At 40.3% G+C, this 17,650-nt stretch overlaps 1 protein-coding gene across 1 annotated transcript; it reads left to right on the top strand.

Moving 5' to 3' along the window:
• Nucleotides 1-10,454: 10,454 nt before the first annotated feature.
• On the top strand, nt 10,455-17,232 carry SAMD7 (sterile alpha motif domain containing 7; the record flags this gene model as incomplete). Its single annotated transcript, XM_084292019.1, has 8 exons — nt 10,455-10,557; nt 11,137-11,263; nt 11,405-11,541; nt 12,687-12,765; nt 14,048-14,727; nt 14,987-15,108; nt 15,868-15,978; nt 16,960-17,232. The coding sequence occupies 8 exons, from the start codon at nt 10,455-10,457 to the stop codon at nt 17,230-17,232; spliced, it is 1,632 nt and encodes a 543-aa protein (XP_084148145.1).
• Between the last annotated feature and the right edge of the window lie 418 nt (nt 17,233-17,650).

Genomic DNA, 17,650 nt, shown 5'->3' with positions numbered 1-17,650 from the left:
GTGCACGTACTGGGTGAACTGGTCGTGAGCAGAGCCGCGACGTGTCCCTCGTTGCCACTGATGTTCTATAGTTATGAGAATTTCAGCCTTTTGCCCAAGCTGCTGAACACAAAGTGTAAAATCACAGAATCAGAGAATAGCCTGAGTTGTAAAGGACCCACAAGGATCACTGAGTCCAACTCCTGGCTCCACACAGGACCACCCAAAAATCAGACCTTGTGTCTGAGAGCATTTCCATGGGGTTGAACTTTTAAAACATATTATTAGCCATAAAGACAGAATTTACCTTATGAATTATAAAATAATAGCAATGATAAGTAGATTTCTCCAACTACTATTTCACACTGAATATGCATTTTGATTTCATAGAAATTGTGATCCCATAAAAAGCGTGACTGAAAGATGTATCCCAGAAAATATATCTTCATATCCACCATGCTTATGCTTTTAACACTCTTCTATCAACTCACCCTTTTTGAAATGGAATTACACAAATACAAACTTAATATTTTATTCCCTGTTACTACCTGCTAGTCTGTCAAAGATTTTCAGGGCTGGAAAATTCTTTTTGGTTGAACTTATGCCAGGAGTAATCCCCTTTCAGTTAATCATTTACATGAATGGGTAATCTGCAGAGTTCATGCAAGGCCTGCAAACTATATTAATTACTAGAAACCTAATTAGAAATCAACAGAGTCAAAGGATCAGTGTTACTTCCATACAGTACCATCTGGTACAATGGGTCTGGATAGTTCAGGGAAACCCCATTGCATTCTGTGAAACTCCCTGGAAATACATATTCAGACTGGAGAGCACATTTATGCTGATATACGAGCTGGTTGTCAAGCATTTTATGGTCATCCTAAATGACGGCACCTGAATCCCTGTATTTCTAGCCATCATTTCAAAAACTAATTCAAAAGACAGGGTTTACTCAACACTTTTCTTTTTCAGTGTGATACCTGTGCAGTTGCAATTTGTCCTTCCACAACCAAAAATACCCTAAATCCATACATAGGCTAATAAAAAAAATCCCCAAACAAGCAAATATGAGAACAATGTAAAAACACATGTCCAGAGCAAAAGGAGTGAAGTTCCACAGATGACACAAGCATGGCAGAGTGCATCTTCCATTACCTCTGGTGTGTGTGCATGGAATTGGGAATATAATTTTACCAACAGATTTGTTCTTTCAGCATCTGGTCAGTTTGCAAAATGTGACCAAAGCTTTTCAGTTCCCTTTAGGACTACGTTAGTCAAACAAAAAATCAGGTCTTCTACGGTTGCAAATCCAGACATTTCCAACCATTTTGATTCAGGGACACAAAATGAAAGAATAAATAAATAGATAGATAGATAAATAATAATAATAATAAAATATTCTTTCAACAAACAGCGTTTGGTCAATTTAGATTTCAAAGGAACTTATTGGTTTGCCATGTCTCATTCGTCCCTTAGACTCACCCACTCCCAAGCAGTATTATATCTTATAGGACATTCTGTGCACTCAGATGTCAGATGATTACCATGGCACTCCAACACACAGCTTTGCCCATTCCCTTCTCTGGTTATTTTTCAGTTTCTTCCAAAAGCAGGATCTCACATGTTTATAAGCCAACACCATCACCGTAGAGTCCAGTTATTGTTTCTAATCCCAGAATTATAGGATACAGCTTCTTGTTCAAAATTAAACTTGGGATTTCCAGCCTAGCTGTCTCAGATTTCCTGATCAGACCACATTGTTCCTTACCTATGCTGCCACAAATACAGGTGCCTCAGCTGTGAACACTCCTCTGGTTTAAAACTTTTGGGGGAAATATAGAAAAGTAAGGTTTAGCTAAAGAATTTCATGTTTCTGAACACAGATTTCACTTTAGAAAAGGGCGATCAGTGATAAAGATGCCATTTGCCAAGTTCTGTGTCAGCCCAGCTCATTTCATTACACAGAAGTTAGGCTCCACTGAAATGCACCTTGCTTCAGTGAACACATAAGGAGAAGAAATCAGGATTATCACTCTTCCACAGATTCCTCACTTATGACAGACAGTGTTTGGAAACTGTGGATTAAAACCTGCTTAGACTCTAGTTTAGCAGGTTCTCTATTTATACAAATCCATTCCATCATTGCATTTTGGTAAACAACAGCCCTTGAACTGGTAACAAAATTGTCTGATATCATTATTTGCCTTCCATTTTTGAAGACCAAAGCTATACATCCCATCAGCTGAGACATGTTTATTATTGATTTTGTAAGAAGGGGAGAAAATAAAGTTCTGACTTAGATCGGTCCTGACAAAATATCTGGTGACAACAGTAAGATTAGAGCTACTACCATCATAGCGTATGCTAATAATTTCTGGCACTTCAGGATGAAGGGATGCTGTCTTGGTGCATCCCATACTGGAAGGCTCAAATCCCAGCTTTGGGACTTCAGCACTGCTTGCCGTAGAGGTAACCCCAGGCACTAAATCTGGGTAAGAGTGTACAGAAGAAGGCATGCCTCCAGCTCCAGCTTTTGCATTAGTATTTATCTAGTGCCAGTAGCTCAGGCTGCAACCACCAGACACTGGATGGGAGCTGTCAGGCTACAGAAACACCTACCGATAGATTCATCAGTGCAAAGGCGATAACGTGGACTACGCTGCCCTAAATCATCTTAGCTAACAGTGACACTAATTGACAGACCGAGGCCTAGGCCAAGTTGATACAGTCCACATTGCTTTGTTCTACTCAGAACTCATCTTCTACGTCCCCCTCTCTCCTGCTCCATTGCTGCTCTACCACTTTTCCAGCAAAAACAGGACCACGGAGATAGACAGACCGCTGCATGACTCAGAAATATACCCTGATGCCTGTGAAATGCAGCCAAGAACATCTAGATCTTCTCTGGAAAGGGGCCAATAAAGCATCTTTATGAATTGTGGTTTTCGCACCTCACTACAGCATACAGCAGTCCTGCTCCTGTGCCAAAAATCAAAGACAGGATGCCGGGGGGCTGAGAAGTAGTGTTCTCTCTCCAAACTTCCCTCATTAGGTAAAATAGAAAAAAATATACATGTATATGCATCCCTATTATATTGTTTTTGCTTCTACCATAGGAAGTATTTTTTCCTAACATTAAACTTTCCTAGTTTTCCTGAAAAGTGATTCACACGGCTTAACACATCTGATGAAAAATATATGCTGATGCAATACTTTGCTCTTAATCTGTTTGGGCGACCCAATACCTCAGAAAGCGTTTGGTTCATCCTCACCCAGACAATCTTGAAACATCCCAGCAAAGGAGCTGTACTCAAGACTGTTTTGATTCATTACATTTCAAGTCAAAAGCAAATTATTCTCAGGTTATTTAAAAAACACTAGCATTGGATTTTTTATTTTTATTTTTTTGAAAAATAACAATTCTGGGTATGATTTTCTTCTTAATTAAGAAGGCTCAGAAAGCAACAGTATAGCCGCAGTAGCATCAACAACAAAAATATTTAGTCACCATTGCTAACTTTTTTTTAATACTATGCAATGTAGGATTTCTATGTGTTTTGCATTACGTTACAAAAAGGTAGCTCATTTTCTGTAAGGTCATGCTGAACTATAGCAGAATTACAGCCCTTTGTTAATGTTAATGCATCTCCAGCAGCAATTTTCGTAACGAATTTTCTCTAGGCTTAGGCATTGTGTTAACATTTGAGAGGACTTGGGGCAATTTTTTGATGTTGCAGCGAGCATTTGATGAACTTTAAGTGTGTGGACAAGGGATTAACAAACATTAACTCTGATGTGCCACCAGGTGACATGGATATTAGCAGAAACCAACCACACCCTGCCATTTTAAAATTTACCACTTACCAGGCGTTCATTCTGAGAGTTAACCCACCGACAGTGAGAATTAAAGAGTAAATTGCCAGCTTGAGCAGTATAACCATCTGATCCCTGTGTTAGCCTCACAATATGCTTAACGGGATTTCCATCTCCTAGCTCTCCCCAATCCAATCGGATGCACAGTCCTGGAATAAGGCAGTTCTGGGGGGAACGCTTGCCAACTGCCAGAAGTCCACCGTTTCCGAAAATCAGCGCACAGAAGTAACACGATGCAGCAGAGCTAGGCACTTCTTAGCCACCTCTCCTATTTCTTTTTGGAACAGGAAGATTTTAAGTGAATGCATCAAGCATCTTAAAAGCTAACAACAGCTTAGCAGGTTAAATGTGAAATAGGTTTATCAGATCACTGCAGTGCTCTTCTTGTAATTATGTTTTTACAGCCTGGTTAGAGGATGCTATTGGAGAAGGGCTTGTGATGTCAGAGTGGGTAGGGCTTAGAAGCAGGGATGAGGGCTAATCAAGATAAATTCAATTTGTATTTAAAGTAAAGTCAGCGTTAGTTAAGGCAGTTTTTGACATGTTAATCTTGATGTGTTTTAAAAGCTGCCAATCACATTACTGAGGCAGCTCGAAAGGAAGACTTCTAGTGAAGGCACACGCTCTCGGAGGTTCATGGTGTCATCGTTTTTCTCAAAATTAAGGCCTTCACAATAGACGTAAGTATATGTAATAAAACTAAATAGTGCTATTTTTTAAATGTAAATGGCTATGCTACATCCGCTAAGCAAGAAATGTATGATTTTTCATATTTTATAGGAAAGATTTATGATAGAAACTGCAGAGATTGAAGGTGTCTTCTTCACAGTGTTTTTCTTTAAAAGCAGCACTGGAATGAAAAGAGTAAAGTTAGAAGTAGGCAGGGGCGATATAGAAAAACTAAAGTATGTGATTAACTACGTACCGGTTTCTCAGCAATTTTTATGTGTATTCTCGTGGGTAAATAATCCTGCATGTTCAGGTGGAAACTCTGTATTTGTTTTAAAGCATAAATTTGATCGTTTTGGAAACTTTTAAAGATTTATTACACAAATGAAAGGTTTTATTTGGGAAGGCTTTTCATTGCAAAATCGGTATTTTGCAAGCAAATTGGATACAGATTGAGTCACTTAATATACGCAAACCAATGTTTCACTGTCTTCTGTCACAAAATATTCTTAAAAGATAACTGTCTGTTAATGTGTAGAGCTGAATCTTTGTGCTAATTTATTTTTTTTTCAATGCTATAGATAAAAATCAATATTTTGCAGGTATTTCCTAGAGCAGCAGATTTTCTAAATCAGTGCACAATCGGAATTAATCGAGGCTATTGATTTTGGCTGTTTTCTTCTGATATACATACGTTAGATTTGCCTAATTAAAGTTTTGCTCCTATGCCTAGTCACTGTAACAAACCCCGGTGATAACAGCTTTGTAGAACACCAGCATATGCAGTGTGATATATTCTGTAAAAATAACGTTATGCTGTAAGAGTTCCTTACATCTTGGTATTATCGGAATATGTGGGTGGAATTAACTATAGACCAAGAAAGGCTTGGGCACTATTAAATTGCCTTCTAAGCTAAAATTTCAAGCTGCTCAGTTACAGAATACGTGAATTTCCCCTCTCCCCCAAGCTCCAAAGATAGGGAAAGAGTGAGAGAGACAGTCCTGACTCAAGTAATTTTATTGTGGCCTGATCCTACAAACTGTGGAACAGAAAACATTCAGTCTGTTGAGCATGCTGACTTTTGAGTCTGTATACGGGAGCTAATCTGCAATTTCATGTTACTCTTGTAAAAGGTAAAAGGTCGTATTAAAACTTATAATTTTCTGTATGAATGTGGAAAATAATGATGGTTTTAGTATCTGAGATATGACTTGCATATATCTAAATATACCTGCAAATATTTTTTAAAATCAGTTTTATTTTAATCTTTTGATTTATATCTTTTGATTTATAATGAAGAAAAGTAGCCTGAAAAGATTAGTAATAGAAAAAAAAAAAAAAAAAAAGTACCATCTTGTTTTATCTTAGTGGTCTAAGACACACCAAATGCAGTTTTCTACATTTTTATCAAAGAACTTTGGGAAGTCTGAAGGATACTGGTGTGATTCTAACTCAAGGGGAAAGGTGCTGAGGATTTGGTACAGGTTTTCAAGATTCAAACTCTTAGACAGTGGAAATCAAAGAGTTGTTAAATATAAATAGTTTTAAAGAGCCTTCCTGAAACATCTTCATCTTTCCTCTGTCTGGTTTCTTTTGGGACTGGCAGTGTTGTCATTTGCACTGGTATTTCAGGTTAAAGTAAGGCAAGAATCCCACTATAATTCAATTGCATTTCATTTAAAAATACCTGCCTTGTTCTCTGATCATCAGAAAGTTTTCCATTCCAAGTCTTGTACTTCCAATATTTAGAAATAAAAAATGGAAAAAACAAAACAAAAAACCACCTTTCTTAATGCTTTAAAAGTAAAAATGATCTTTAAAAAGTGAAAAATATACTTTGTTTTTAACCGATCTCACTTATGCCATGTTTTGTAATCTTTCAAAAAGAATAAAAGACAACAAGATAATGTTTCAATGAAAAGACAGATGTCGTTGCCAATTATGAAATAAATCCGTAGGGAAAACAAATTTCATCATGCTTTTCTCTCTGCATATAACCCACGTAATGCAGAGCCCCATCCCTTATAAACAGATTGCCACGTACCAGTTTGTCAGGAGACAAGGGTCGGTGTGCCATGTTACACATAGACGCACGCATACACACACTTGCTCTGCTACCACCACTATTTTCATTAGCTCTTGCTTAGTTATTTTCCTATGTTTCTAGCAAGCATAGTTACAGCATTTTGTGTGCACACTTAAGCTTCTCCTCAGTGGGAGCCTCTGGGTGCTGCCACAAATGCAACTCCAAGTCATTAGCACCGTGCTTCTGCAGGACCCAGTCTCTTGGTCCCAGCCTGGAGCTCAGAGAGATGCTAAGCAGAACTCCCTGCTCCGCTGCTCACCATCCTGTATCTGTACCACTCCCATGCCACGTCAAACAACAGAAGGGCTGCTTCTTTTCCCTCCACCATCTGCCTGTCTCACCTGCTCAGGGCTCTTGCTGTGCACGTGTGCTCAGCACACAGCCTCTCTGCCATCCGTTTCAGTCGATAAAGCTGATGGTGTCTCGGTAGCAGGCAGGAACACCACCTTACCTCTGCCCCCACACATTTCAGTGGCAACAAGATGAACTCCTATTGCCAGCTTAACTTAGTACCCAAAGGACTGAATTTACCAGCACTAGGCCTTGATCTCTTCCCCAAACCAACATGCTTAAAAGACCTTTGACTTGCTGCTTGCAGTCTTAACAATTAGCTAGCTCCAAAGTGGTGAGACATCCATGTCTCCATTTCGGTGTAGCGGCATGCAACGTGAACTCTACTGGATGACACACACAGTGTAAATATAGTTATTTTCCTTTCTTTAGGGAATGTATCATTCTCAATCCAGTTTTAGGATTACACTCTAATCTCAGTCTCTGAGCAGTCTGTGCCCACGTATCTAGGATTAGAATTTAGCCCTACAACTTCTCCAATGGTACCTCACCCCAATTAAGATGACATATTTCACAATCCTGTAGAACATAATGTTGGTATAATCCCTTTCTTGTTTTCCAAAAGTAACTTACTTTACTGGTTGTGGGTTCTTGAATAAGTACAACTTCAGCACTAGCATAGTTTAAAGGTAAGAACCCTTGATATGACAGTTAATAACACTAGAGTATTAATAATATTTATTTTTTCAACCAAAATCTGATTTCTCAAGTAATCACAACTTCTTTTTCTAAGAAAGGAGGCAATGGGAATTAAAATGATACTATGCATGAGTTGCTTCAGATATTTCACTCATAAGCTTGGATACACGATTGTATCATATGTTTAAGTGATTTCTCTGACATAAATTTACATGAAAATTTTAAACAATACCCAGCTTCTTTCAAAGAGTCCATAGATCCATTCATTGAAAAGGTATACCAAAAATTGCTTTAAAAATGCTAATTATATGCATTTGATGTATATAAAAGCAGTATTAGTCAATGAAAGCTTAATGTGTTTAACTAAAATAATAACTCTTCCAATAAATCTGTACTATACATAAGATGGCATTATGATATGGACGCAGAACTGCTATAGACATTTTGAAAGCGCACAGAGGTTGATTAGATTTCCAAATGCTTCTGCTTCATGAAGTTCGTGTCTTGCCACTTCTTGTCTAATAAACTGAGACAGAATTAGTACTGGGTGAGTGGTTCTGCCTGCTGCCAAGAAGGGTTTGCTAAGGGTAAGACTCTAAAGGTACAGATTAACTTGTCTTCATCCCTGTAATGTGCTGTACAGCCAGGATTTGTGCAATAGGATCAGAGAAGAGCCATATATGAATGCAACACTGGACAGCTGGTGTGTATGAATTTATATGAACTCGGCGGCCGGATTTTGAGCTGCTCTTAAATCCCAGCTAATATATGTATCAGAAGTATACTTTCCCTGTTCTCTTCTTAGAGATTTTTTTTTTCCTACTATGCCAGTTATTATGAAAATAGTATGAGCTTTAAGTACCCTAATTTTGACCTGCCAGTCAGAGCTCCAGCTAAATAACTCAAGAAGGTGTTTTTCCAAACAGTGTAACGAATTAAGAGAGTTCAGTATCTCCTCCTGACACAAGGTTATATACTAGTCTTACTATTAGTTTGTTGAGCTAAGTATGTATCCTACCACACCAACTCAATACTTCCCTGAACAGGAAAGTCAGGGAACTTAGCAAGGAATTTAAAACTGATAATATACATACAAAACATTTCCTTTACATAAAATTTGCACCATACGGGTATTCTGACATCCAGCTTAGGAAAGCAGATTAGTTTCAGTGGAAACAGCATCCTGAAAACTTTGACCAGAAATACCAGAGTTATTTTTCATGTATCTGAGAAGAAATCCAAGATAAATTAGACAGGATTGACTGGCACAACAGAAAACAAAACAAAACAGAACAGCTTCATGGAGCAACTCCAGTGAAAACCTCATTAAGGAATCAAACCCTCCTTTTGGCTCATGATGATTCAAAAACTGGGTCAGTGGAAGCAGTAAGCTACAGATGCAGTGGAAGATAAACTTTTAAGTGATATTATTCCATGACTTCTCAATATAACATCTATTCCTTATCAAACCAACAGACCACCTACTCCGCCTTTGCAAGGCTAAGTTGCTGATGTCATGAATGTTGCCTGAAGTGATGCTCTCTGAATCCTGGCATATCTTTAGTCATCCAATAGATAATAATCTATCAAAACTTACGGATCAGCTCCACTATGGAGGCTGCTGTATACGGAATGGAACCCTTTTTTTTTTCAGTGGAAATGCCAGCATTCAAAAGTTAACCTCACTTTTATAAAAGAAGGATTTTGAAAAAAGGTTTTAGATAGTCTCTGCTCCAGCTCTGAAAGGAGACAGACACTGTCACCAGTGTAACATGCTTCACATCTACACAAAATCCAGACCCTACAGCAAATAACGCTGTGATACTGGTGCTAATGGTTTCTAACCACAGTTACTGTCACTTGGGTGTTGGTCAAAACAGGCAGGGTATATTTGATCCTACATGAAGGCGGTGGTTTTGGGTCAGAATAGATGGGTCCTTTCCCAGCAGGTTTTCCGTGATTCCACACTTTAAAAGTTGCATCACATATTTTTAGTCACAGGTGTGATTTTATAGGGGAGAAAGAAGGTGTTTCTACTACAACAGCAAAAGTGCAGGAGTTCTAGTTAGGCCTGATGAACAAAAGCAAAATTGAATTGAAGCAATTTCCTAAAATGTTAAAGTGGTACAGCATTTCAGTCATCCGACAGGAGAAACTTTATCAGCGTTAACATTAACTTTGATTTTTTTCTTTCCTGATTTACTAAACTAAAACGATAAAAACCTCCTTTATTTTTTTTTTTTCCATGGCCCTTTGCTGGTTGCTTTGTCCCTTCATATTCTCCAGTCAGGTGCACCAGGGTATACAGAAGTTAGGATGAAGTTTATAATTTCAGCTTCATTTTCTAGTGCATTTACTACAGCCCTCTCAGCCATGAACAGAAACCACCCAGATGGTCACTGGACCAGTATGGTACAGCAAATATCTTTGCAGTTGCCTCCTATTTTTTGAGCTTCTGCACAGTTTAGTTCTGCACTAAAACGCTTTAGTACCGAGCTTTAGCATGCTTTAGCAGCTCAGAAGCACTTTGGCAGCTCAAATGCTCTTCATGAGGCACCCAGCATCCTAAACCGCTTTAAGTCTAAAGTATCCTTAAAAAAAAAAAAAAAAGAAAAAAAAGTCCACAATCTTTGCCAACATAGAATTGAGCATTTGCAGCATTCAGAAATGTGGAGAACACCACCAGATCAGGCTGCTCCAAACCCCATCCAGCCTGGCCTTAAACACTTAATCACAGGGATGGGACAACTCGTATAAAACCTACTGTTCCTTATACCATTGAATGTCTTACTCCTTTCTTTGGGCCTGCTGATTCTGTTCTCACTGGAAAAACCATTGCTGTCTCCTTACAGCATGACTCCTCGGGATCACATGAGAAAGATGTCTATGCTGGGGGAGCAAGGAGCTCTCGAAGAGAAGCACTTGTACCGGCTAGCAAGTGGCATGGCAGCAGGAGGTAAGCAGGAAGAAACCTTACGGCACATTTGTTTATAGGATTGCTAATCTCGAGAAACAGCCAGCAACAGGTTGAATGCCTTTTAAAAAGGTATCTCAAATTTCTCTTAGGAATAAGTGGAAAAAGCATTTCGTTATCAAGGTAATTAAAAGTTAACATGGGGAATTGCTGGCATTCAGAAGCTGACCAAGAGGTGCTAAGCATCTGGAAGAGGAGTCAAGGCCACAGAGCAGCTCAGCAACAGACGCTGTAGCTGGACACAGAGGTTCTGGTTCTAATTGCAGGCTCTTCTTGCTAGAGCTGCTCTCTCACAACAAAGCTGGTCCCAGCCAGTAAGATTTTTTAAAAAGAAAAATCATATTAGAAATAAAAACTCTCTCTAACAGAGAACTTCACATTCATGGCTATGCTCTCCCAGTTTAATAGTGATATACAAGTTATTGCTGATTGTAAATTGTCCTTTTATACACTTGACTGTGCACAGCCTGTTTATTTTTACTGCATTTTGATTGTATAAAACCGCATTAGTTAAACAAAGCAGTTAAGGTGGCAGCAGAAACTGTGTATGCTTTGTGTCAGAACTGCGGCAGCGCCAGGAGATGCTCATGAGGAATCAGCTGATGGCAGTAAACCCCCCGCTAATGGGCACCGGCCAGCAGAGAATGCAGGCGATTTCCTCCCAGTTCGAGCCTCGACTGGTAGACAGGTATTTTTCATCATTTCTCTAGCGTAATACTGCAATTAAAGAATAAATGTTCATGTGCTGTCCTTCAGTACATAAAAAACCTTATATTAGTATTAACCAAACATTGTCCTTTCCATGTCTGAATGTCTTTTTTTCTCGCAGAGATTTGTTACCTTCCACCGAAATGATGGCATCAGCTGACCCAAGACAAATTCATATAGCATCCCACCTCGGGCCCACAGTCCCACAGCACACAAACATGCCAAACATATTGTCCAACCGTGTTTATCCAGGCCCAGGTAATGAAGCACTGTCTGTAAGTTGAAAAGTGATAGCATGCAACTGAGAAAACAAATGGCACCTATTAGTTTTTTTTTCCCCCCATTGGTTTATCAGCAGTATCTGCAACCCTAATTTATTTTCTTTGTTAAAATAGTCTCACTAAAAGGAGACAATCTCTTACTAGGGATTCTAAACTGTGCCAGTTTAGGTCTTAAACACCAATTTCAACTTCTGTTAAATACACTGATTTCCAAACCATTTGCATCTTTCTGTTCTCTCTTTCCTTTTTTGTTTCCCAGCTATCGCACACCTAAACAGAAGGTTACAGCTAAACAAATGAGTCCAATCAACATTTTCTGCTACATTTAACTCATGCTCATGTATCAGTATTAGCTGTTTTAAAAGACTACTTTATTGAACATATTCTCTAATCACAGTATCAGATGCCATTTTATCTCTCAACAGATTACACTTTCTAAATTGGCTTGTTGGTTGTCCTAAATGAAGACTCAGAATTACAGGGCACAGCTCTAAGGAAAGGCTGGATACCACAGCATGGCAGCAGAAGTGTGGTACACACATCATGCTAAAAATATATTTACATGAGTTTATTTATAATCAGTTTATACACCGCTTTATACTGAGAGGTCCTATCTTATGGTTCCTTCTTTGACCAGAGGATGCAAACTCTGGATTCTGCATAGATCCATAAAAAGAATTTCTGGCTTCAGATTTTTTCCTCTAAACGCAGATCTCAAATAAGAAATTACCTCAAGAGAAAATGCCTTTTAAAATAACATGACATCTAGGCTGAAAATAGTCTTTAAGGAGCAGGTTAGCTTTGCTCAACCATTACTTTCTGAGCAGCTGTAACTACTTCAGAGACCTAAGTCACCAAATAACACAACCCTGCTACCTCCTTCCTTTATGGATAACGGCGGGTGCACCTAAAGACACATCTGATCCTAGACTTCGTGCTTCTTCTACATATTCCCACTGAAGTAATGAACACAAGTAGTATTTAACTTGAAGTCACAGCAGCTTCCTGGAGAAGCACACGGTTCAAGCCTTAAAAAGCCTTTTGAAGTGCCTTTGCATTGCTCTGGGGTTTGTGCATTTGCTTGAGGAAACAATTCGTTTTATTTTTTTTTTTCCCTTTAAGGATACAGCTTTCTCCAGCCGGAATCCATGGAGGCTGTGGCCAGAAGGCAGAAACTGGTTCAAAAGCAAAATATTGCCAGGTAACTGAGAGTAAGCTTTGCTCTGAGGTGTGGGCCAGGATTAGGGCAGCAAAGGCAGATGGAAGCAATGAAGTCACAGACTTTGCTGATTTTTTTATTAGGAATCATTGAGATAGTTTTTCAAACCACCCAGAGAAGCAGAGGACCCTCGTATCTCTGAGGGTCTGAGACTGTTGAACTTTCTGCTTGTCCCTATTTTGCTTTTAGCCTTAAAATGAGTTAGGGAACAGAAACAACCTCGTCAGCTTAGTTAAAGAAATAAACATGCTACAGATTGCAGACCCAGCCCTTGAGCTCTGGACCCAAACAGCCTGAAGTTACAAAAAGTCAAAAACAAATTCAAACTTTACAGCTGTGTGCTATCACATGCACTACTTTAAGCCTCTACAGCTGGGCCCTGGGGATGATTAGCCACGTCTCCACCCCACCAAGGGTGGACAGCTTTCCCAATTTAACCAAACGATGTGAATGTCAGGGTTACAACAGAGAGCCTGGTCATTTGTACCAGTTTCAGTGTAATCAGTAGCTGGTGAAGTAGTCACTAATGCCCTCCCTCACAGCCACACCATTTCCATAGGGAAACTCTGACCCCAGCTATACCTGCACTGGGATTCGGCACAGCACTGAGCTGCAGCATCATTTGCATAGAGAGGTTAAGAGCAAAGAACTGATAAATTTTGATTAGGCATCTCAGGAGAACTATGACAGAAGTGTTTTAAGCTCTTCAGTAAGCCAGTCTTGATTGCTGAACTCCTCCAAGCACAAGACTTGCATCAACAATGTGCTTCACGTAACTGCTGTCACACAGTGTAAAAAAAAATAATAAAAAAATAGCTAGGCACAAATAGTACCAGCCTATATCCCCTTGGCCATATCAGCACCACCGCTGCCTGTTCAGGTTCTTCCCTCAGCCCACCAAACCCAAGAAACCCCCGAAGTGAATAAGCTCAGCCTAAATCCCCAAGACAAATTCTTACCCAACTCTCAAGCCAGTCCTAGCACCTTCCCCCTGCTTTCTGCCCCCAGCTCTCCCACTTCCTCTGGCTTTGATAACCAGGTGTTATCAAACAACCTGCTGCACCCCTGCAGCTGTGCTGGGCCCAAATGGGCCCAAATTTTTGTTCTTGAAGGGACTCTGCCCCTGACCAAGGTCCAGTGATCCCCCAATACTCTAGGCCCCGGAGGAGCAGGCCACGCTGTCAAATCTAACACGAAAAAAAAATAAAAGAGATGATTAAAGATCAGAGCTGCCCTGACTGCTTGTGCTCTGTGTGTCTCTTAGGATGGAAATGGAGATGAGTGCTCTTTTTCAGCAAAAAGAAATGGAGAAAGCTCATCGGAAAGGGCTGCTGGGCCTGGAAGCACCTTTCCTTTACCACGGGATGCCAGCCAGCCCCATTGCTTTCCGCGGCAGGCACAGACTACCTGAAGGCCACCTTCCCAGTGACTTATACGTTCATCGTACCACCCTCGATGAAATTCACGGCAACACTATGCTCATGGCAGCCAGCCCATACCCTCCAGTCGGCGCTTTGCAGAGGGAGAGGGGCCGCCGGCCAGGAAGAAGAGCTGGAAATCCCAAAACCACAGACTGTGGTGCCAACGGCACCAAGAGCCAAGCCGAAGACAAAACTGCAGACCTTGCTTCCACCGCAGTGGATGACGAGAAAGAGGACAAGAAAGAAGCCGAGGTGGAGACACCAAACAAACACGAACAAAGCAAAAATCAGACCGAGCCATCTGCAGTTGCCAAAAACTGCAAAGAGTTTGAACAAGACCTGAGGAAAAACTGTGCTGCTCACGAAATTTCTGCTGAAAGCAACAGCTGCAGCAACACAAATGAGAAGGAATCTAATAGCTCTTGTGCTGCGTTTGATGACAAGTACATGTACCCTTCTGCAATCCCCTTCTCAGCACTACCATATGGGTTTCCAGTACCCAGCAACCCATTGCTAACTCCAGGTTTGTCAAGTCTCCAGCCTGCAGTTAAATGGCATATTGATATTCAGTATTATTAATGACTTGCTCTCTTGTTTCCTCCCTTTGATCTAAGCTAAATTTTGGTACAACAGAGTCATGGCAGCTAAATGTAGAATTTATACACAGTGCTGTTAAAATCTGGGGCTCTGGCTAAGTGTACAAATTCTTATGTTAACAGTCTTTTCCAACCGATTTGCCAGCGGAGTCCTAAAAACATTACGCTTGTCCTTCTTCCTTACAGGAGCACATGGCCTGATCCTGAACGGAGAAGACATTTCTACGATCGAAGACATTCGCAAGTGGACTGTGGATGATGTATACAACTTCATCAGCAGCCTCCCAGGCTGTTCAGATTATGCCCAGGTGATTACAAACATACCTCATGTTCACAGTCACATTTTAAGGTCTTTAGGATCATCTAGATTTAAAGGCCATCAAACGAATATGTTAGAGGTTAGCTAGTTGTCCCAAAGTTATAAATGTAGTAGTAGCCCATGCTCTGAGAGGTCGCATGCACTTCTGCTCAGATGCTGCAATCTGCAGTCATTGCTCATGACACGTACTAAGAGGATCAGCAGCAAAACAACAGTATAAAAAAAAGTATCTTATTTTTTTTCTTTCTACATATCCTGCACAATTTTTAAAGCACTTCTATGTTCTTGGATATTGGTTTAACCCGCCTACCCCCCTGAGCTCTTATGAGTGTCATTGCATTTAAAAAACTGAAATATCATGAGAAATGCAAGAGGTTGAAATCACGTATACTGCTGGGAAAGATCTAACAAGATGAACACTCCTCTTTCATTGACAGCAGGCTGCTCAAGTTTCCTAAAATGAAACAAGCAACAAAACAACCCAAATGAAACAAACAAAAACCTCACTAATTAACATGGAAAGATGACAAAGTTCCCAAGAAAAGAAAGTAGACCAGCTACAGGCAAATGTGCAGCTATCTGTACATCTGAGCAAACAGCCTCACACTGCCGTTAAGAGAGAACTAGGAAGATAAAACACTAAAATTATTTCCTCCTTTTGTTGTCTATGCCTCGGGATTAAGCAAAAAAAATAACCAGTGAAGTCTGCTTTATCACCCCATGATGGTATTTTTTTGTTTCATGTAAGATATTCAAAGACCACGCTATTGATGGAGAAACCCTCCCGCTGCTAACAGAAGAACATCTCCTGGATACGATGGGTTTAAAACTCGGACCAGCATTAAAAATCCGCTCTCAGGTATGATCACCAAATGTGCCAAAACCAGCAAGTCACAAAGACGTGAAAGAGTCAGAAGTTATCGGGATACTTTTTTTCTAAACAAAAACATGTTTTTTTTTTTTTTTCTCACTGATTAGGTAATTACTGTTAATATTGAGGTTAAAAAAAAAAAAAAAAAGGCTTCCAGCATAGTTTGCTTTTGCTTCTCTGCACATACTGACAGCACGCAGGGAGACACTGGAGGTGGAGGGCTCGTGAGGACCGGTAGTTTGAGAGATGCCCAAACTAGAGTGAGGACACAACTGAACTGGAGGCTAAGCTGAGGCTGGCAATGGAAAAGATGGGTTTGATGATTTTGATGGATTTATTCCATTGCACTCTTTTCCTTTCCCAGCTGGTAAGAAGTGTTCTGATACATACTTGCTTTTGCTCCAGCCTGGCCTTTAAAGATGCCAAGTGAATGTTTCTACAGCCTTTCTGGGAATATAACCTTACATGTTTCATAGGCAGGCCGTCCCTTTATGTTTAAAATTTTCTGCTCTTCATTTCATCCAGTAATATAAACTCTCTGTGTGTTTCTGTTGTCTGCCTGTCTGTTTTCTTTAATCTCAAGCTCTCTGTCACTCTTCTTTTTAAAACCACCTTCCCAGCTCCTGGCTGGCAGTTTGCCTCCCCTCTGTCTCCTGGGTGCCACAGTACCTAGAGAGCAAGAGCTGTCAGCACCAGCACGCTGAGCCATTTCCCAGGCAGGCTGTGCTGAGCATTGCCAAGCTCCTTCCACAAGAAAAATGGAAAAAGGCTGAGCCTAGAAAAATATGAGAGAGAAAATAGAAGAGATTTTTTTTTTTCACTTTTGCTAACCACTGATAAGATGGTTGGGATCTACACGGCTTCTAGGCTTTGTCCCTGGCATTCCTACGTGACAGCCAGCCTCAACATTTAGTGATGTTAACTCTACCTCAAAAAGCAGCTCCTGCAACTGTGTTTCTGTCTTTAAAGGTGTCTCGACGTCTGGGCAACGTGCTCTACATGATGAATCTTCCTTTGTCCGTGCCTCTGCCGTCTGCTCCAGGCAAACCATCAGACCAGCCCTCCGACATCGCCTCCCCTCTTCACTGCAACAGCAGTGGCGATGCTCTGGATAGTCCCTGCTCGCAAGGTCCAGAAGCTTCAAAAACAGTGGAGCAGATTGTTTCAGAAAGCAGGGAAAATCCGTGTGACACAGCTGGGTCTCAGGCTGACTTCCAGATGATCACTTTTCAAAAAAGTTGAGCTGGGTCCAGGGCATAAAACTTTATTGCTGATACAGGAACCTCTAGTTACAAAGTGTTTGAGAGGATAGCTGCAGCCTGAAACCCCTGCATGATTGGGACTGAACGAAGTAAGCTGCAAATGATGCATGAGGCAGTGTGGCATCTCCAAAGCATTTTAAAAATGCGACTACATATTAGTGCAATTACTTTCAAGTGCAATTCATTTAAAAGGATATCAGTACAGCTCACAGATACATTTAAATTTTCATTAAAGTCTGGTGTCATCACTGACATTTGTCAGAGGCTGAGAGCACTCCGTACAGTTTTGCAGGCTGCTGAGGAACTACCAGGAAAAGCTATGGCTGCACAGCTGGCTTCTGCTTCTGTTGAAGCAAAATTTACACAGAAAATGTATACAGCAGCATTTACATAGAATT

The sequence above is a fragment of the Netta rufina genome (genome assembly GCF_964035555.1).
Source record: "Netta rufina genome assembly, chromosome: 9".
Lineage (NCBI taxonomy): Eukaryota > Metazoa > Chordata > Aves > Anseriformes > Anatidae > Netta > Netta rufina.
The sequence above is the reverse complement of the archived record's forward strand: the minus strand, read 5'-3'. Positions and strand labels throughout refer to the sequence as shown.